This window comes from Myxocyprinus asiaticus, chromosome 4, assembly GCF_019703515.2.
Source record: "Myxocyprinus asiaticus isolate MX2 ecotype Aquarium Trade chromosome 4, UBuf_Myxa_2, whole genome shotgun sequence".
In the NCBI taxonomy this organism is placed as follows: domain Eukaryota; kingdom Metazoa; phylum Chordata; class Actinopteri; order Cypriniformes; family Catostomidae; genus Myxocyprinus; species Myxocyprinus asiaticus.
Window position 1 is genome coordinate 61,252,501 of NC_059347.1, and position 17,298 is coordinate 61,269,798.

Sequence of the window (17,298 nt, forward strand, 5' to 3'; positions counted from 1 at the left end):
GATTTATTATTAATTAGTAACACACTTTGCAAAAACTCAATCCATAAAAAATTATAGCTACGATATGAAGGGTTGGCACTCCTTAGAACATGTAATATTTAATTTTTATTCTTTCTCTTACTCACATTGAGGAAAAAAACATTGTTACAGACGTGACAGTTGTGAAAGTGGCACCTATACATCTTAGACATCGGTATGTTATTTAATAATGCTGCATCACTGATTGAATTAAGATCGAAATTGCAATATGGCCTTGCATGATTACTAAACTTTAAAAGGCTGTGTGAGCAAGCGGCGCCCTCTAGCGGTCTAGACGGCATTATTCATTTTACCACTATAATGCAGTATTTAAAAGGAGGTTTTGTTCCTTTGGTTATAACTTTGTGTTTTTCCATGATGTGGTTGACATTTCCGAGGAATTGCCCAACATATGCATAGTATAAATTTGTAATGTTCTATCACATACAGTGCATACACGTAAATGTGAGTACTGTTGTTTTGCACTGCTAAAACAGATGTGCCAAAATGTTTAAGAAGCACAAAATAACCTTTTTTTCCTCATCAATCATCATGTTGTCATATTTAGTTATTTTGGTATCTTTTTAATCCTTATATCTTCTATTCTATTGTTAGAAATGTGAAAAAGATTTGTTACTCTTTGTACATTTTTAAAGCATAATTCCAAAGTAAAACAGTGATCTGATGACAAAATAAGGTAAGTGGCTAAATATCGGTACTGGCCTGTACGTTTTTGTTAATATCGGTATCGGGCAAAAATGTTCATATCGGTGCATCCCTACGAAACGAGCACTACAAAAGTGTAATAAAAGTTGTCAATTCGATTTGTATGCTATTTTCCAAGGCTTCTGAAGTCAGATGATAGCTTTGTGTTAATAACAGGTCGAAAATTGAGTAATTTTTCTCATTTGCAAATGCACACAAACCTGCAATGTCACAGTCAGACACGGAGATAACGTTTGACGTGATCTTTGAATTTTCGTTTTTATGTGAACTATCCCTTTATATCCAACAGAGCGAAAAAGTCTTGGTTTACAATGTATAAAATGTGTCATAAAATACATTTGGACTTAATTTAGTTGAAGTTGCTGTTTGATGTGTGTTGTGTTTTTGTCCCGTAGGAATAGAAAGAGGGGACAGCAAGGTTGGGAGAGGAAGTATGTTGTACTGGACGGAACCAAAGTATCAATCTATGAGTCTGAACCGACGGAAGGTAAATGTTATTCTGTGGTCGCTCATTATTTATTTTTCTCCCCTTTTTCTCCCCAGTGTGGAATGCCCAATTCCCAATTCGCTCTAAGTCCTCGTGGTGGCGTAGTGATTCGCCTCAGTCCGGGTGGCGGAGGATGAATCTCAGTTGCCTCCGCGTCTGAGACCGTCAATCCGCGCATCTTATCACGTGGCTTGTTGAGCGCGTTACCGCGGAGACGTAGCACGTGTGGAGGCTTCACGCTATTCTCCGCGGCATCCACGCACAACTCACCACGCACCCCACTGAGAGCAAGAACCACATTATAGCGACCACGAGGAGGTTACCCCATGTGACTCTACCCTCCCTAGCAACCGGCCAATTTGGTTGCTTAGGAGACCTGACTGGAGTCACTCAGCACACCCTATATTCAAACTCGCGACACCAGGGGTGATAGTCAGCGTCAATACTCACGAGGAGCACCACTTCTCGCATTTGCCCGCCCCAAAGTGAAATTCCCTAACCCTAAATTGCAAATAAATGGAAAATATGAAATAGTTTGAGTTGTGAACTATCGTTGTTTGTATTTCAGACTCTGTGAAGCCTCAGGAGGAGTTCGAGTTGTGTTTGCCTGACGGTGAGGTGACCGTACATGGAGCTGTCGGAGCGTCTGAACTCATCAACACAGCGAAATCAGGTACGGAAATATGAAATCTGTTTGTTTATATGTTTATTAGATCTGGCAGTGTGAGACCCAAACAAGTCAAGATGAGAAAGAACTTGTTATTTAGGGGTGTATGTAAAGTTGAGTTCAGCTGTTTATGGTTGCCAGTTGTGAATGAAGGGATGAATCTCATGAAGACATGTCCAGGTTAGGGCTGTTGCGGTCATTAAATAGGAACAGTTCACCCCAAAATTAAAATTCTCTCATTATTTACTCACCCTCATGCCATCCCAGATGAGTATGACTTTCTTTCTTCTGCAGAACACAAATGAAGATTTTTAGAAGAATATTTCAGCTCTGTAGGTCCATACAATGCAAGTGAATGTTGACCAGAACTTTGAAGCCCCAAAAAGCACATAAAGACCGCATAAAAGTAATCCATACGACTCCAGTGGTTTAATGCATAGATGTGGGTGAGAAACAGATCAATATTAAAAATTTTTTTTAATAATAAATTCTCCTCCCTGCCCAGTAGTTTTTGGCGATATCACCAAAAACAAAAGAAGAATGTGAAAGTGAAAGTGGAGATTTATAGTAAAAAAAGGACTTTTCTGGATATTGATCTGTTTCTCACCCACACCTATCATATCACTTCAGAAGACATGGATTAAACCACTGGAGTCGTATGGATAACTTTTATGCGGCCTTTATGTGCTTTTCCGAGCTTCAAAGTGCTGGTCACCATTCACTTGCATTGTATGGACCTACAGAGCTGAAATATTCTTCTAAAAATCTTCATTTGTGTTCTGCAGAAGAAAGAAAGTCATACACATCTGGGATGGCATGAGGGTGAGTAAATGATGAGAGAATGTTCATTTTTGGGTAAACTGTCCCTTTAAGGGCCAATCATCGCCGGTGAACGGTGCTATATGGTGGTTGGAGGGGGCTGGGGAGGGGTAGTAAAAAACAAAATAACATAAATCCAAAACTTTTTGCATTGGTTTAACATTTCTGTCTGTTATTGCACCACACAGCGAACATTTAACACGTCAGTATAATGTACACATCAATGCTAAAAACATCCAGATTTTCAGATTCTGTTTATATTGCTAAACTCAAATATTCAACACGACTAACTTGTGTGCATCTCACGTTGTGAATACGCCATTGCCACAATGCGTTATGTAGTGAAAAATCAAGAAGTCTCTAAAAAAAACAAACAGAAAATTAAAAGTCCCTAGGACGAAGAACACGGTTACTAAGTAGCTATTGCTTTACAATACTTATTTAATGCCGTTATTTCAGGAATTTAAATAATAATATATGTTTACATAAAGAAAATCAAGCCTGTTTTTATTTTAGATTTGTTTTTTTGCAATGTGACATTATTTTCATGACAACTAAGCACATAAAAATTACTGTTAAACAATTAATATTATTTTTTTTAATTAAAAACAGCATAAATTAAAGACAGTATAACTAATAATATCATGATAAGTAAATTATTTATAATGAAAACTGTACAGTAATGTATATGACTATTTTTATACATTATTAATAAATATAATATATTATTTATTTTAAATATATTTATGAGAATTTGTGTGGGAAGTTGTCTTAATATATAAATCATAATAAACGTGAAAAATAACAATAAAATTGCTATGTAAAACATTATACAGACCCATCAGTTTAAACCGTTCTGATATAATAATATAAAATATCAATATTTTTATGTATTATTATTTGTTATTAATTATTTTAACTACATTAATAAGAATTTGGGTGGGAAGTTGTTTAAAATAATACACTGTAAAACATAAAATATGAAAAATAACAATATATAAATGTATAAAATAAAACAGAACCGTCAAGTTAACCTGTTCTGATATAATATAATATTGTTTTTCATAAATTATTATTTATTATATGTGATATTATATAATTATTTTTATTCGCTATTATTTATTATATGAGATTCTATATCTATTTTTTTAATGACATTAAAGTGAATTTGGGTGGGAAATTATCTTAAATAATACATTGTAAAACAATAAAAATGAAAGATAACAAGAAAAGCCCTATCAAACACTATACAGACAAGGTTGTGCTCGGTGCAAAAATACCACCGAAAGGGATTAAATAGTGCAATATGAAAAATACAAATGCTGTGATAGCTGATCCTGTAAGCCCCAAATAGCTAAAAACCTTATATCTGCTTTTACCTTAGGGAGATCCCTAAAAATAAGCCATGGTTTACTTGTCTGTGAGCTTGCTTGTGTGAATAATGCAATGTTATATCTTAGATGTCCAGAACAAATATGCAGTCCCGCAGAAAAAGCATGCAAAACAAATCATCAGAATAATGTTATTGGCCTTCGATGATAAAATTGTGTACATCACCACAAAGGGGAGGATCTCAGTTTTGTAATGACACCTAGATTGAGCTTCTAGTCCACTCAGAGGCCGAGATATTCAATGAAACAATGGGGGTGGTGCATGAACTGAAAAATAGACTGAATGTCTATGGACGAGCACATCTGTGAGGGCTAAAATGTGTTAGAGCGCCACCTACATTTCAGTTCGGAAGGTGATAGAGGAAAAATAGGTTTCTCTTTTTTTGTTTTTGATTTTTCCCCTTTTTCACCTAATTTGGAATGCACAATTCCCAATGCGCTCTAAGTCCTCGTGGTGGCGTAGTGATTCGCCTCAATCCGGGTGGCGGAGGACAAATCTCAGTTGCCTCCGCGTCTGAGACCATCAACCCGCGCATCTTATCACATGGCTTGTTGAGCGCGTTGCCACGGAGACATAGCGCGTGTGGAGGCTTCACGCTATTCTCCTCAGCATCCACGCACAACTCACCACACGCCCCACCGAGAGCGAGAACCACATTATAGTGACCACGAGGAGGTTACCCCATGTGACTCTACCCTCCCTAGCAACCAGGCCAATTTGGTTGCTTAGGAGACCTGGCTGGAGTCACTCAGCACGCCCTGGGATTCGAACTAGTGAACTAGCCAACCCCAGGGGTGGTAGCCAGCGTCTTTTACCACTGAACTACACAGGCACCCTGAAAAATAGGTTTTACCATCTAGTGAAATAAAAGGTAACACTTTATTTTAAGGATCAGAAATTAGACAGTAATTAATGACTAATAATTGGACTTGTAAGGGACTAGTTACGGAAAATATGCTTTATTGTTATATAAGTTAGAAATATATAATTTTTCGTTTTTATATGTATTATTTTTATACATGATCAAATAGATTAATTATTTATTATTAGATTTTTCTTATTTATTTATTTAGTTACATTAATGAGAATTTGTGTGGGAAATTGTCCTGAACACAATGCGTTAAATGGAAGAAATTTGTCAATGGAAAGTCGCTGTTTTCTAACCTTCTGTTTGTGTGATGTGCAGATATCCCGTATGTGTTGAAGCTGGAGTCTCATCCTCACACCACCTGTTGGCCGGGTCAGTCTCTGTACTTCATGGCGCCCAGTTTCCCTGATAAGCAGCGCTGGGTGGCTGTTCTGGAGTCAGTGGTGGCGGGCAGCAGAGGATCACGAGAAAAAACTGAAGCAGATGCTGTGAGTGAATATTTGCATCTACTGTGTATGTGCTCAGATACACTGAGAGTGTGATACTCTAACAGTAGAAGTGTGTATTGTGTTGTGTACGCTATAGGCAGGTGCTAAAAGACAGAAGACTCTCTCACCACTGGTTCAGGTAATCACATCACAGGTGTGCTCATGTGCTTCATCCTGTCTGCTGCTCGGATCGTCCAATGGTCATTGAGAGAGAAATAAAGCCATCACACACACACACACACAGAGCCCATACTTGCCTGTACTACTGTTACCCAGCATGCACCTCTCTCCTCTGTCTGGTGTGTGTGTGTGTGTTGCTTGCATTGTCAGGTCGTGAGGTCATATTTCCATCTCTGTGTTCCAAGACACACAGAATGAATGTCATCACTCCACATCTCTCAACAGCACAGATACACGAGTGTTTCCTCGACTCATTAAAGGAAAACACCATCATGAGCATTGCACGCTCTCTTTGTAGTAGATGACCGTGTGCAGAGCGCTAATTCACTTTGTAGCACCAGTGTGATATAATCGCTTTCTAACCACATCTGTGGAAAGTTATAGCCATTGTACAACTTAGTTTCCATTGCATCAATGTGAAGTGCAGAGACAGAATCAGAATTGTGCAGGAAACACTGTCAGACTGTCAAAACAAACGCTCTTGCTCTCTGCTGCCCCCTTCAGTACAGTCCGGTCCACTGTAAGTGTTTATGTCTGTGTGCTCTCATTGTAAAAGCCGTCTCTGCTTGACTGCTGCATTTAAAGCGTCCTAAGATTGACGTGTGAGTGCGTTTGATTTTAATTCTTTCCCTCTCTATCTTTTATTCTCTCTGTACAGAAACTGTTGGGTAACTCTCTGCTGAAGTTGGAGGGAGATGACCGGCTGGATATTAATTGTACTTTACCCCTCACTGACCAGGTACAGCACAGTAATACTATAGCGGGGCGTTCACAAAAGATGCGTTCCAGGTGGAATGCTAGCATACGGTTTACTGAATACTGCACAGTATACACAGAATACTACCTACTATTTAAAAATGTAATATATGTTACAGTGCTGTGGAAAAGTATTTGCCCCCATCCTGTTTATATGTATATCTCATAGTAAATTGATTAAAAATTTCCAACAAAATCTAACATAATACAAAGGCAATCTGAGTAAACACAAAATAAAGTTTTTAAATGATAATGTTATTTATTGAAGCAAAAAAGTTATCCAGTACCAACTGGACCTGTGTGAAAAAGTATTTGCCCCCTTAGTTGCTAAATCCCCAAATCTATGAAACTGCATTCATAATGGGGTTCAGCTGGACTAGACACACCCAGACCTGATTACTGCCAGCCCTGTTCAATCAAATCAACACCTTAATAGAACTTTTTCAGCAGCATGCAGTTGGCTAAAAGGTCTCACCCAGTAGCACACTATGACAAGGTCGAAAGAAACCCCAGAATTGATGAGGAAAAAGGTGTTTGAAATACATCAGTCTGGGAAGAGTTACAAAGCTATTTCAAAGGCTCTGGGACTCCAAAGAACCACAGTGAGAGCCATTATCTCCAAATGGAGAACACTTGGCACAGTAGTGAACCTTCCCAGAAGTGGCCAACCTTCCAATATTCCTCCAAGAGCACAGCGACGACTCATCCAGGAAGTCACAAAAAAGCCAAGCACAACATCCAAGGAACTGCAGACCACTCTCGCCTCACTAAAGATCACTGTTCATGACTCCACTATCAGAAAGACACTGGCCAAAAATGCCATCCAAGGAAGAATGGCGGGGCGGAAACCACTGCTAACCCAGAAGAACATTAAGGCTCATCTGAATTTTGCCAAAACACACCTTGATGATCCTCAAACCTTTTGGGAGAATGTTCTGTGGACTGATGAGTCGAAAGTGGAACTGTTTGGAAGACAGGGGTCCCGTTACATCTGGCGTAAATCAAACACACTCATACCTACAGTCTAGCATGATGGTGGTAGTGTGATGGTGTGGGGATGCTTTGAGGGAATCATGAATTCTGCTCTCTACCAGAAAATCCAAAAGGAGAACATCCGGTCATCGGTCCATGAGTTGAAGCTCAAGCACAACTGGATTATGCATCAAGACAATGATCCAAAGCATAGGAGTAAGTCCACCTCTGAATGCCTCAAAAGAAGCTAAATGAAAGTTTTGGAGTGGCCTAGTCAAAGTCCTGACTTGAACCCGATTGAGATGCTGTGGCAGGACCTTAAATGGGCAGTTCATGCTCGAAAACCCTCCAATGTGACTGAACTACAGCAGTTCTGAAAGAAGAGTGGGCTGAAATTCCCCCACAGTGTTGTGAAAGACTGATCTCCAGTTATCGGAAGTGTTTGTCGCAGTTGTTGCTGTTAAAGTTGGCACAACCAGCTATTAAGTTTAAGGGGGCAGTTAGTTTTTCACAGGGGTGATATAGGTGTTGGATAACTTTTTTGCTTCAATAAAAAATAGATGTATTTGAAAACTGTATTTTGTTTACTCCGGTTTTGTTTTATGTTGTATCTTGTTTAAACAATTTAGTATGAAAAATCAGGATGGGGGCACATACTTTTCCACAGTACTGTATGTGAAACAGTAGGCATTATGCAAAGCTAAACTCTTCAATCAGCAGTTTGATACATTGTTGCCACACGGCCTCATTACATCGGATGTTGTTGACACTGATGTCCTGAGAACATCTAACGGCCAAAGACGTCTAACTGACGCATTTTCACACTACAATGCTGACTGTGTAAATACCCCCCTAATTCATTTTGTCTTGATCATATGACTTGAGAATTTCACTCTGGCCGTGTGTGTGTGTTTCAGATTGTGCTGGTGGGCTCAGAGGAGGGTCTCTACGCTCTGAATGTCATTAAAAACTCTCTGACTCACATCCCGGGACTGGACTCTGTGTTCCAGATACAGATACTCAAAGACCTCGACAAACTGCTCATGATCACCGGTCAGTTACTCTCCATCTGTATGTCTTGCATTCATTTTGGGTGAGCCAGTCGCAAGTGGTCAGGTGTGACGCAGGTGGGAAGCTCAATCAAATAAAAATGTAATTATAAAGAAAATTAGGGGTAGCGTATGAGGTGGAAGTAATTACTGCGTTTGCAACTACCTCCAAATATGGTTGGAGGATCACAAAAAAGAGTATTCGTATTAACGTGTGTGTGTGTGTGTGTGTGTTGTGTGTCAGGTGAGGAGCGAGCGCTGTGTCTGGTGGAAATCAAGCGTGTTAAACATTCTCTGGCTCAGTCTCATCTTCCAGCTCCGCCTGATCTCAGTCCATACATCTTTGAAGCAGTGAAGGGCTGTCATCTGTTCGCTTCTGGAAAGGTATTCACACAGACCATACTGTTTATCCCATCAGCCCTTATGTGCTCAGACACGTCAACAGTATATGTTCACTCAATATAAAAGTTGTTTTTTCTAGACGAATGCATTTAAAATGATATTATAGTTGTAGTTGTTTCTAATGGTATAACCCACGTTCTAACCAGGTGCCATGTGGCAAGATTTGAGTGTCTGAAATGAACTTTTACAGTAAGGGGTTATATTTGCCTCCTGGATTTGATTTCCGGGGCATTTTGTACCTTTATTAGGGCGTTGTTTTTCTAAACATTTAAAACATAAATTGTCTAATCTGTGTATGTGAAATATGTCAATTTAATCAATTCATTAATACAAATTCTTAAGATAGATTTTTATTTTTTTACTTTTACCCTAAGAATTAAATCAGCTCATATTTTATGCCATACTATGCAGAACTAGGACTGTAATAGAGGTCGACCTATAGTGGGTTTTCCCCGAAAACGATAACGAAGGTGGTGAAAAAGGCAGATAACCGATTAATCGGCCGATAGTTTATTTTAAAAATCAATTTATAGAATAATAAATAATTTTGTAGTCTTTCCCCACTATGATGGGCACAGACATTGAGGTTACAAGATTCTTAAATTGGGCCTGGGTATCTCAGCGAGTATTGACGCTGACTATCACACCTGGAGTCGCGAGTTCGAATCCAGGGTGTGCTGAGTGACTCCAGCCAGGTCTCCTAAGCAACCAAATTGGCCCGGTTGCTAGGGAGGGTAGAGTCACATGGGGTAACCTCCTCGTGGTCGCTATAATGTGGTTCGCTCTCGGTTGGGCGTGTTGTGAGTTGTGCGTGGATGTCGCTGAGAATAGCATGAAGCCTCCACACACACTACGTCTCCGCGGTAACGCACTCAACAAGCTACGTGATAAGATGCGCGGATTGACGGTCTCAGACGCGGAGGCAACTGAGATTCGTCCTCTGCCACCCGGATTGAGGCGAGTCACTACGCCACCACGAGGACTTCGAGCACATTGGGAATTGGGCATTCCAAATTAGGGAGAAAAGGGGAGAAATTCCTCTTATTGTGAAATTACAGACACTTGGCTCCATTACAATGATCTACATGCAAGTATTTACCAAATTAAGCTTTTTATAGGCTATAAAATCACCATATGAAGAGTTTTGTAGATATGTTGCACCAGATGAGGTTTATTGATGAGGAATATTAAAAAAGAAACTATCGGCAACTATCGATATACATTTTTGCCGATAACCGATAGTTCCAAAAAGCAACTATCGATAACGATTAATCAGTAAAACCCATATATCGTCTATCTCTAGACTGTAATGTTAATAGCTAAATCAAATGTATATAAAAAATAAATAATAAAAGAATTCACGAGGGCATTTCTAGCTCGCACTTTTTTAATTTCGAGGGCATTTTTGCTAGGGATGCACAATATCATTTTTTCAATCACGGTCCAATTCCTATACCTGAACTCACAGTATCGGCCGATCCCGATCTGATACCTGTGTTGTTGTTTTTTTCTTTATCAGTTTATAATATCTATATCACACTGTGTGGAATACTCTTTTATATTTAACGAAACGCAAACATCTAACTACACATTATTTAATTATAAAATAGAGAAAACAAAAAATGATTACATTAAAAATTTCACCTATTAAGAACAATTCAGCAGCAAAATTAACAGTGATTCCAGTGAAAGTGATCAGTAGAAATTAATATTTTTAAATTTAAATATTTTTGATTTTTCCCCTTTTTCACCAAATTTGGAATACCCAATTCCCAATGCGCTTTTAAGTCCTCGTGGTCACGTAGTGATTCGCCTCAATCCGGGTGGCGGAGGATGAATCCCAGCTGCCTCTGCGTCTGAGACCGTCAACGTGGCTTGTTGAGCGCGTTGCCATGGAGACATCACGCCATCCACCGTGGCATCCACGCTCAACTCACCACGCGCCCCACCGAGAACGAATCACATTATAACGATCATGAGGAGGTTATCCCATGTGACTCTACCCTCCCTAGCAACCGGGCCAATTTGGTTGCTTAGGAGACTTGGCTGGAGTCAATAAGCCAACAGCAGCATGTCATCAGCCCGCATGTGCTATGTGTGTGTGACTGAACAGAGCACTGCTCAATTACTGAAGCGGGCTGCGCATGCAGGCTACATAATTATTTATCAAACACAGCCTTTTAAGATTCACTAAGCTATCCTATGTCTTCAAGAAACTCTAGATAAAATGCACGAGTCATATGGAATTCTTTAATGGTGCTTTTACTGTTCTTTTGTGCCATTTTTGGAGCTTGACAGTATCCGATTTAGATCGGGCTCCTCAGACCGATATCCAATCCGGTTAAAAAAAGGTCCGTATCGGAGCCGATACCAATCCAGGTATCGGATCAGTGCATCCCTGATTTTTGTCCCTTTCCCCCGTTCATTTCTGACCCTGATGTCAAGTAAAAATTTTGCCCACATCATGTAAAATAACGAAAAAGTGGCAAAATCACAGCAAATTATAATGAATTTCTTAAGGAATATCTGTCCAGTTCAATATGATAGAAATAGAAACCAAGCAACCACCATAATGTTTTATTGCATCTTGCCTAATCGGGACTCTGTATGTCTGTAGGATTAAAGTATAATGACAAATAATTTTTCATGTGTGTTGCAGATTGAGAATGGAATGTGTATCTGTGCTGCGATGCCCAATAAAATCACCATCCTGAGATTCAATGACACGCTCAACAAATTCTGCATTAGAAAGGTGACGTGTAAACACTCTACATGTATGTCAGGGCACACGGGTTTAATTCCTCCCTCTGTTCATGTGTGTATCGTATGTTTTTCTCTCTCTCTGTAGGAGATCGAGACGTCTGAACCCTGCAGCTGTATTCACTTCACTGGATACAGCATCATCATCGGCACTAATAAGTTTTATGAGATTGAGATGAAACAATATGTACTAGAAGGTGAGCTGATCAACACATCATTGCTGTTGCTATATTGTGTATTTTAGCATGATTGGAACGGTTTGATTCCACAGTTTCAGTGTTGTTGTGTGGGTGTATGTTTGTTCAGAGTTCCTGGATAAGAACGACGTGACGCTGGCCTCCGCCGTGTTCGCCGCCTCGTCACACAGTTTCCCAATCTCCATCATCCAGGTGTCCAGCGCACCGCAGAAAGTCGAGTATCTGCTCTGCTTCCACGGTATGTGTTCTACCGTGACTGCTGTACGAGATGGTTTAATATGATCGTGAATGTGTGTTTCATAAATGTGTGTCATTGTTCACACAGAGTTTGGAGTGTTTGTGGACGTGTATGGCCGCAGGAGTCGCAGCGATGACATCAAATGGAGTCGTCTGCCGCTGTCCTTCGGTAATGTTTTTGTAAAACATAGTTAAGGCTTGTTTGTACCAAGAAAGAAAAAAAAGTGAAACAATTCGCAATTGAAAGGTCTATTCACAACAAGAAATATTTCTATCACAAATAAAATGAAAAAACTAAATTATTTGCAGACGAAAGCTCTCACCACACAAAGAATGCAACCAAAAAGTGAAGCAGATATTCAAAATGAGTCACACATTGAAGGTTTATTTACAACAAAACAAAAAGGAAAAATGTACATGATTCTCAGATGAAACATCTGTTCACACCAAGAGCGATTTGAAAAAGTGAAACGAATCTCTGACAAAAGTTCTTTACACTGGGAGCAAAGTGGTAATTTTAAATGAAATTTTAGCATGTACTAAAATACATGCTATACTACAGAAACTAAATTAATCTCTGATTAAGTGAAATTAATCTCTGATAAAAGGTCTATAAATGAATCACAAGTGAAGGTTTATTTACAACAAAAAGAAATGAAAAGATTAAATGAATTGCAGACGAAAGGTCTGTTCACACAAACAATGCAACCAAAAGTTAAACGAATCTCAGATGAAAGGTCTATTTGCACTTGAAGCAAAGTGGAAACTCAAATGAATCACACAGCGAAGGTTTATTTACAACAAAATGAAATGGAAAAATGTAAGTGATTTACAGACGAAAGATCTGTTCACACCAAGAATGAAAAAAATGAAAACGAATCATCGATAAAGAGTCTATTCCCACAAAGAGCAGAGGAAATTCAAAACGAATTCCAGACTAAATGTCTGTTTATATCACAAATAAAATGAAAAATCTAAATGAATTGCAGACGAAAGGTCTGTTCACACAAAGAATGCAACCAAAAGTTAAACGAATCTCAGACAAAAGGTCTATTTGCACTTGGAGCAAAGTGGAAACTCAAATGAATCGCACAGCGAAGGTTTTTTACAACAAAACGAAATGGAAAAATGTAAGTGATTTACAGACGAAAGATCTGTTCACACCAAGAACGAAACAAAAAATGAAAAGGAATCGTGGACAAAGAGTCTATTCCCACAAAGAGCAAAGGAAATTCAAAACGAATTCCACACTAAATGTCTATTTATATCACAAATAAAATGAAAAATCTAAATGAATTGCAGACGAAAGGTCTGTTCACACAAACAATGCAACCAAAAGTTAAACGAATCTCAGACATAAGGTCTATTTGCACTTGAAGCAAAGTGGAAACTCAAATGAATCACACAGCGAAGGTTTATTTACAACAAAATGAAATGGAAAAATGTAAGTGATTTACAGACGAAAGATCTGTTCACACCAAGAATTAAAAAAATGAAAACGAATCGTCAATAAAGAGTCTATTCCCACAAAGAGCAAAGGAAATTCAAAACGAATTCCACACTAAATGTCTATTTATATCACAAATAAAATGAAAAATCTAAATGAATTGCAGACGAAAGGTCTGTTCACACAAAGAATGCAACCAAAAGTTAAACGAATCTCAGACAAAAGGTCTATTTGCACTTGGAGCAAAGTGGAAACTCAAATGAATTGCACAGCGAAGGTTTTTTACAACAAAACGAAATGGAAAAATGTAAGTGATTTGCAGACGAAAGATCTGTTCACACCAAGAACAAAACAAAAAATGGAAATGAATCGTGGACAAAGAGTCTATTCCCACAAAGAGCAAAGGAAATTCAAAACGAATTCCACACTAAATGTCTGTTTATATCACAAATAAAATGGAAAATCTAAATGAATTGCAGACGAAAGGTCTGTTCACTCAAAGAATGCAACCAAAAGTTAAACGAATCTCAGACAAAAGGTCTATTTGCACTTGGAGCAAAGTGGAAACTCAAATGAATTGCACAGCGAAGGTTTTTTACAACAAAATGAAATGGAAAAATGTAAGTGATTTGCAGACGAAATATCTGTTCACACCAAGAATGAAACAAAAAATGAAAACGAATCGTCGACAAAGAGTCTATTCCCACAAAGAGCAAAGGAAATTCAAAAACGAATTCCAGACTAAATGTCTGTTTATATCACAAATAAAATGAAAAATCTAAATGAATTGCAGATGAAAGGTCTGTTCACTCAAAGAATGCAACCAAAAGTTAAACGAATCTCAGACAAAAGGTCTATTTGCACTTGGAGAAAATGGAAACTCAAATGAATCGCACAGCGAAGGTTTTTTACAACAAAATGAAATGGAAAAATGTAAGTGATTTGCAGACGAAAGATCTGTTCACACCAAGAATGAAACAAAAAATGAAAAGGAATCGTCGACAAAGAGTCTATTCCCACAAAGAGCAAAGGAAATTCAAAACGAATTCCAGACTAAATGTCTGTTTATATCACAAATAAAATGAAAAATCTAAATGAATTACAGACGAAATATCTGTTCACACCAAGAACGAAACAAAAAAAAAAAAACGAATCTCTGACAAAAGGTCTTTACACTGGGAGCAAAGTGGTAATTTTAAATGAAATTTTAGCATGTACTAAAATACATGCTATACTACAGAAACTAAAAATTGTCTTTATAGTATTTTATCAATATAATGTAATAGTTTGCTCCGCCTCTGAAACGTCTTACCTTTCCCGATGATGTCACCTAGACAGTGTGCGCAACTGGATATTTTTAATCAATAGACAAACAGCTATTTAGGGATTGCTGTTGCAAACTCCAATTCAGGTTCAGCTCCATTTTGGTATGGAATGGCCATTTTTTCACTGTGAAATGGGCTGTGAATGCTGTTGTTTTTAAAGTTTGATTGTCTTTCCTCATCAGCGTACAGAGAGCCGTACCTGTTTGTGACGTATTTCAACTCTCTGGATGTGATTGAAGTTCAGAGTCACTCTGCACTCGGGTAAAACCGCTCTCTGATTTCTCCTCCTATTTTCTGTTTTGTTCTTTCTAATGTTTGTTCAGGCTTCATGTGTGTGTGTTTATGTTCAGACCACATGCGTATGCACACCTGGACATTCCTAACCCGCGTTACCTGGGCCCAGCTATCTCATCCGGCGCCGTGTATCTGGCCTCATCCTACCAGAACAAACTGCGTGTGATCTGCTGCAAAGGAAATCTGACTCAGGAGGGCTCGAGCACAGAACCGCAGTGCAACGGTTCCACACGCAGGTCAGTTCACAAGCTTTTCACTTGAAGGAACTTCATTAGGGACGGATCGTTCCTGCAGTCTTTGTGGCCAAGATTCCCAACCATTAAGCCGCCAGTCCTCCAAAACTTTGATCTCTAGTTCAGGTGCTGAGCTAGTGCATGAACTTTGAGGAAATGTGTGAATTACTAGCTGGTGACAGTGTTTTCAGAGCACCACCTTCTCTCAGATACATCAAATAAAATGCTAAAATGTAGACATTTTTCAGCCCATAGAAAGTATCATTTCTATCATTGTTGTGCCAGACACAGCTGCATAGTATTGAACTTTATTCATCTTTACATTCAGCCACCACACATGTGAACATGTGGGTCAGTGATGTAATGCTCCATTTCTTTTTCTTATTTCAGATCTGTTCATTTATTCTAAAACACAAAATAATTCTAGTTGCATAGAACAATTCCTTTTACTTGATGTTTAAGCCACATGACATTTATAAAGTCATTAAATCATTTCTTTCTCTTTTTTCCTTCTTTGTTTTTGTCGAAAATAATATTAATATTTTTCAAATATGTATGAAAGCAAATTGGACACAAAGATTATGCTTGATTCATAAAGATTATCACCTCGGACAAACTTATATTACAATGACCCTTGTGTGTTAAAATCTCTGTAATGAGAACGTCTCTCTTCTTTACAGGAGGAAAACTGCTTTCTTTATATGTCCAAAGGAGTGATGATCTAATGTTGTGTAATGATGTTACAAGTGTTTAATAAAGTCCACTTTTTTTAAAGGGAAAAGCACCTGTTTTGAGCCTCTTGAGATGGACATTTATTCATTTAACAAACGCTTTTATTCAGTGAAACTTAATAAATATTAATGAGGACTTGAATAACAAACATAAGCAATGTTACTAGCTTTATTGTGGCACTCAGTTTTAATTAGTGCCCGACCGATATATCGGTCGGCCGACAACCATGTCACTCATGTTTATCACATCTGTATGCTGTTAGTCAGCTATAGTTTGTCAGTGCATTCAGTAATGCAGCAGATTGAAAGGTAAACATCAGAGCATCTTTTTGCAGCTCTTCAGACAACAGTGCGGTGGTGGATTGTGTCTGATGAGTGTTGATTTCACGCTATGCTGTTACCATCTTTTACTCTCCGTGACAACGAGCTTATTGCTAACTAGCTAATCACGTAGCTACTTTAATTGTTGTCAGCTGAGTGGAAGCTAATGTGTAAACATGTATTCACCAAACTGTTTTGTTTAGGATTCACAGTTTGGTAACCCCTTCAACCAAACAATTCCAGTCGTTGCATTTATAAAATGTAATATTTAAAAGTCTGGACCAGCATTGTGTCTCACCAACTAGGTAACAACGTAGCGTGAAATCAACACTCATCAGACACAATCCACCACCGCACCGTTGTCTGCTGAGCTGCAATAGATGCTCTGATGTTTCCCTTTCAATCTGCTACATTACTGACTGCACTGACAAACTATAGCTGGCTAACAGCAAACAGACACGAGTGACATGCTTGTCAGGGACAGGGTTAACGTTATATTAGTTATATTGAAAAGGGAAAATGATGGGGTCATTGTTTATTAACTTTCCAGTATGTATTTCGAAACTAGTTAGCAACTTACCGAGAAGACACCGCTCAACTCCGCCCTGTCTGCAGAGCCACCGTCAGCTCAGCTCTGTAAACAGTGGAGTCGGAGCGTGCTCTGCTGGACAAACTACGTAATTACACCAATTCTAAAGCATGTTTTCTGCATTATATGTTCTGAATAAAAGTTTTCATATCTGCGCATATCGGTAAACATATACGTACCGATATATCGGTGAAAGGCTAATATCGGCCGATATATCGGTCGGGCACTTATATATATATATATATATATATACACACACACACACACACACACACAGTATATACTGTCTACTGTAAATCAATTTCAGAGTTTTTGATTTGATTGATCACAAGGCTGTTAA

General features: G+C 38.5%; 1 protein-coding gene across 1 annotated transcript in view; it reads left to right on the forward strand.

Moving 5' to 3' along the window:
- Positions 1 to 17,298, forward strand: part of LOC127433126 (citron rho-interacting kinase-like) — a 154,815-nt gene that overhangs the window by 131,349 nt on the left and 6,168 nt on the right. The window contains exons 36-48 of the mRNA XM_051684799.1: positions 1,140 to 1,231; positions 1,800 to 1,904; positions 5,296 to 5,465; positions 5,563 to 5,604; positions 6,304 to 6,384; positions 8,291 to 8,426; positions 8,667 to 8,806; positions 11,484 to 11,576; positions 11,673 to 11,781; positions 11,891 to 12,019; positions 12,107 to 12,187; positions 14,973 to 15,051; positions 15,141 to 15,320. Coding sequence (XP_051540759.1) covers positions 1,140 to 1,231; positions 1,800 to 1,904; positions 5,296 to 5,465; positions 5,563 to 5,604; positions 6,304 to 6,384; positions 8,291 to 8,426; positions 8,667 to 8,806; positions 11,484 to 11,576; positions 11,673 to 11,781; positions 11,891 to 12,019; positions 12,107 to 12,187; positions 14,973 to 15,051; positions 15,141 to 15,320 — 1,437 coding nt within the window. The remainder of the gene's footprint in view (positions 1 to 1,139; positions 1,232 to 1,799; positions 1,905 to 5,295; positions 5,466 to 5,562; positions 5,605 to 6,303; positions 6,385 to 8,290; positions 8,427 to 8,666; positions 8,807 to 11,483; positions 11,577 to 11,672; positions 11,782 to 11,890; positions 12,020 to 12,106; positions 12,188 to 14,972; positions 15,052 to 15,140; positions 15,321 to 17,298) is intronic.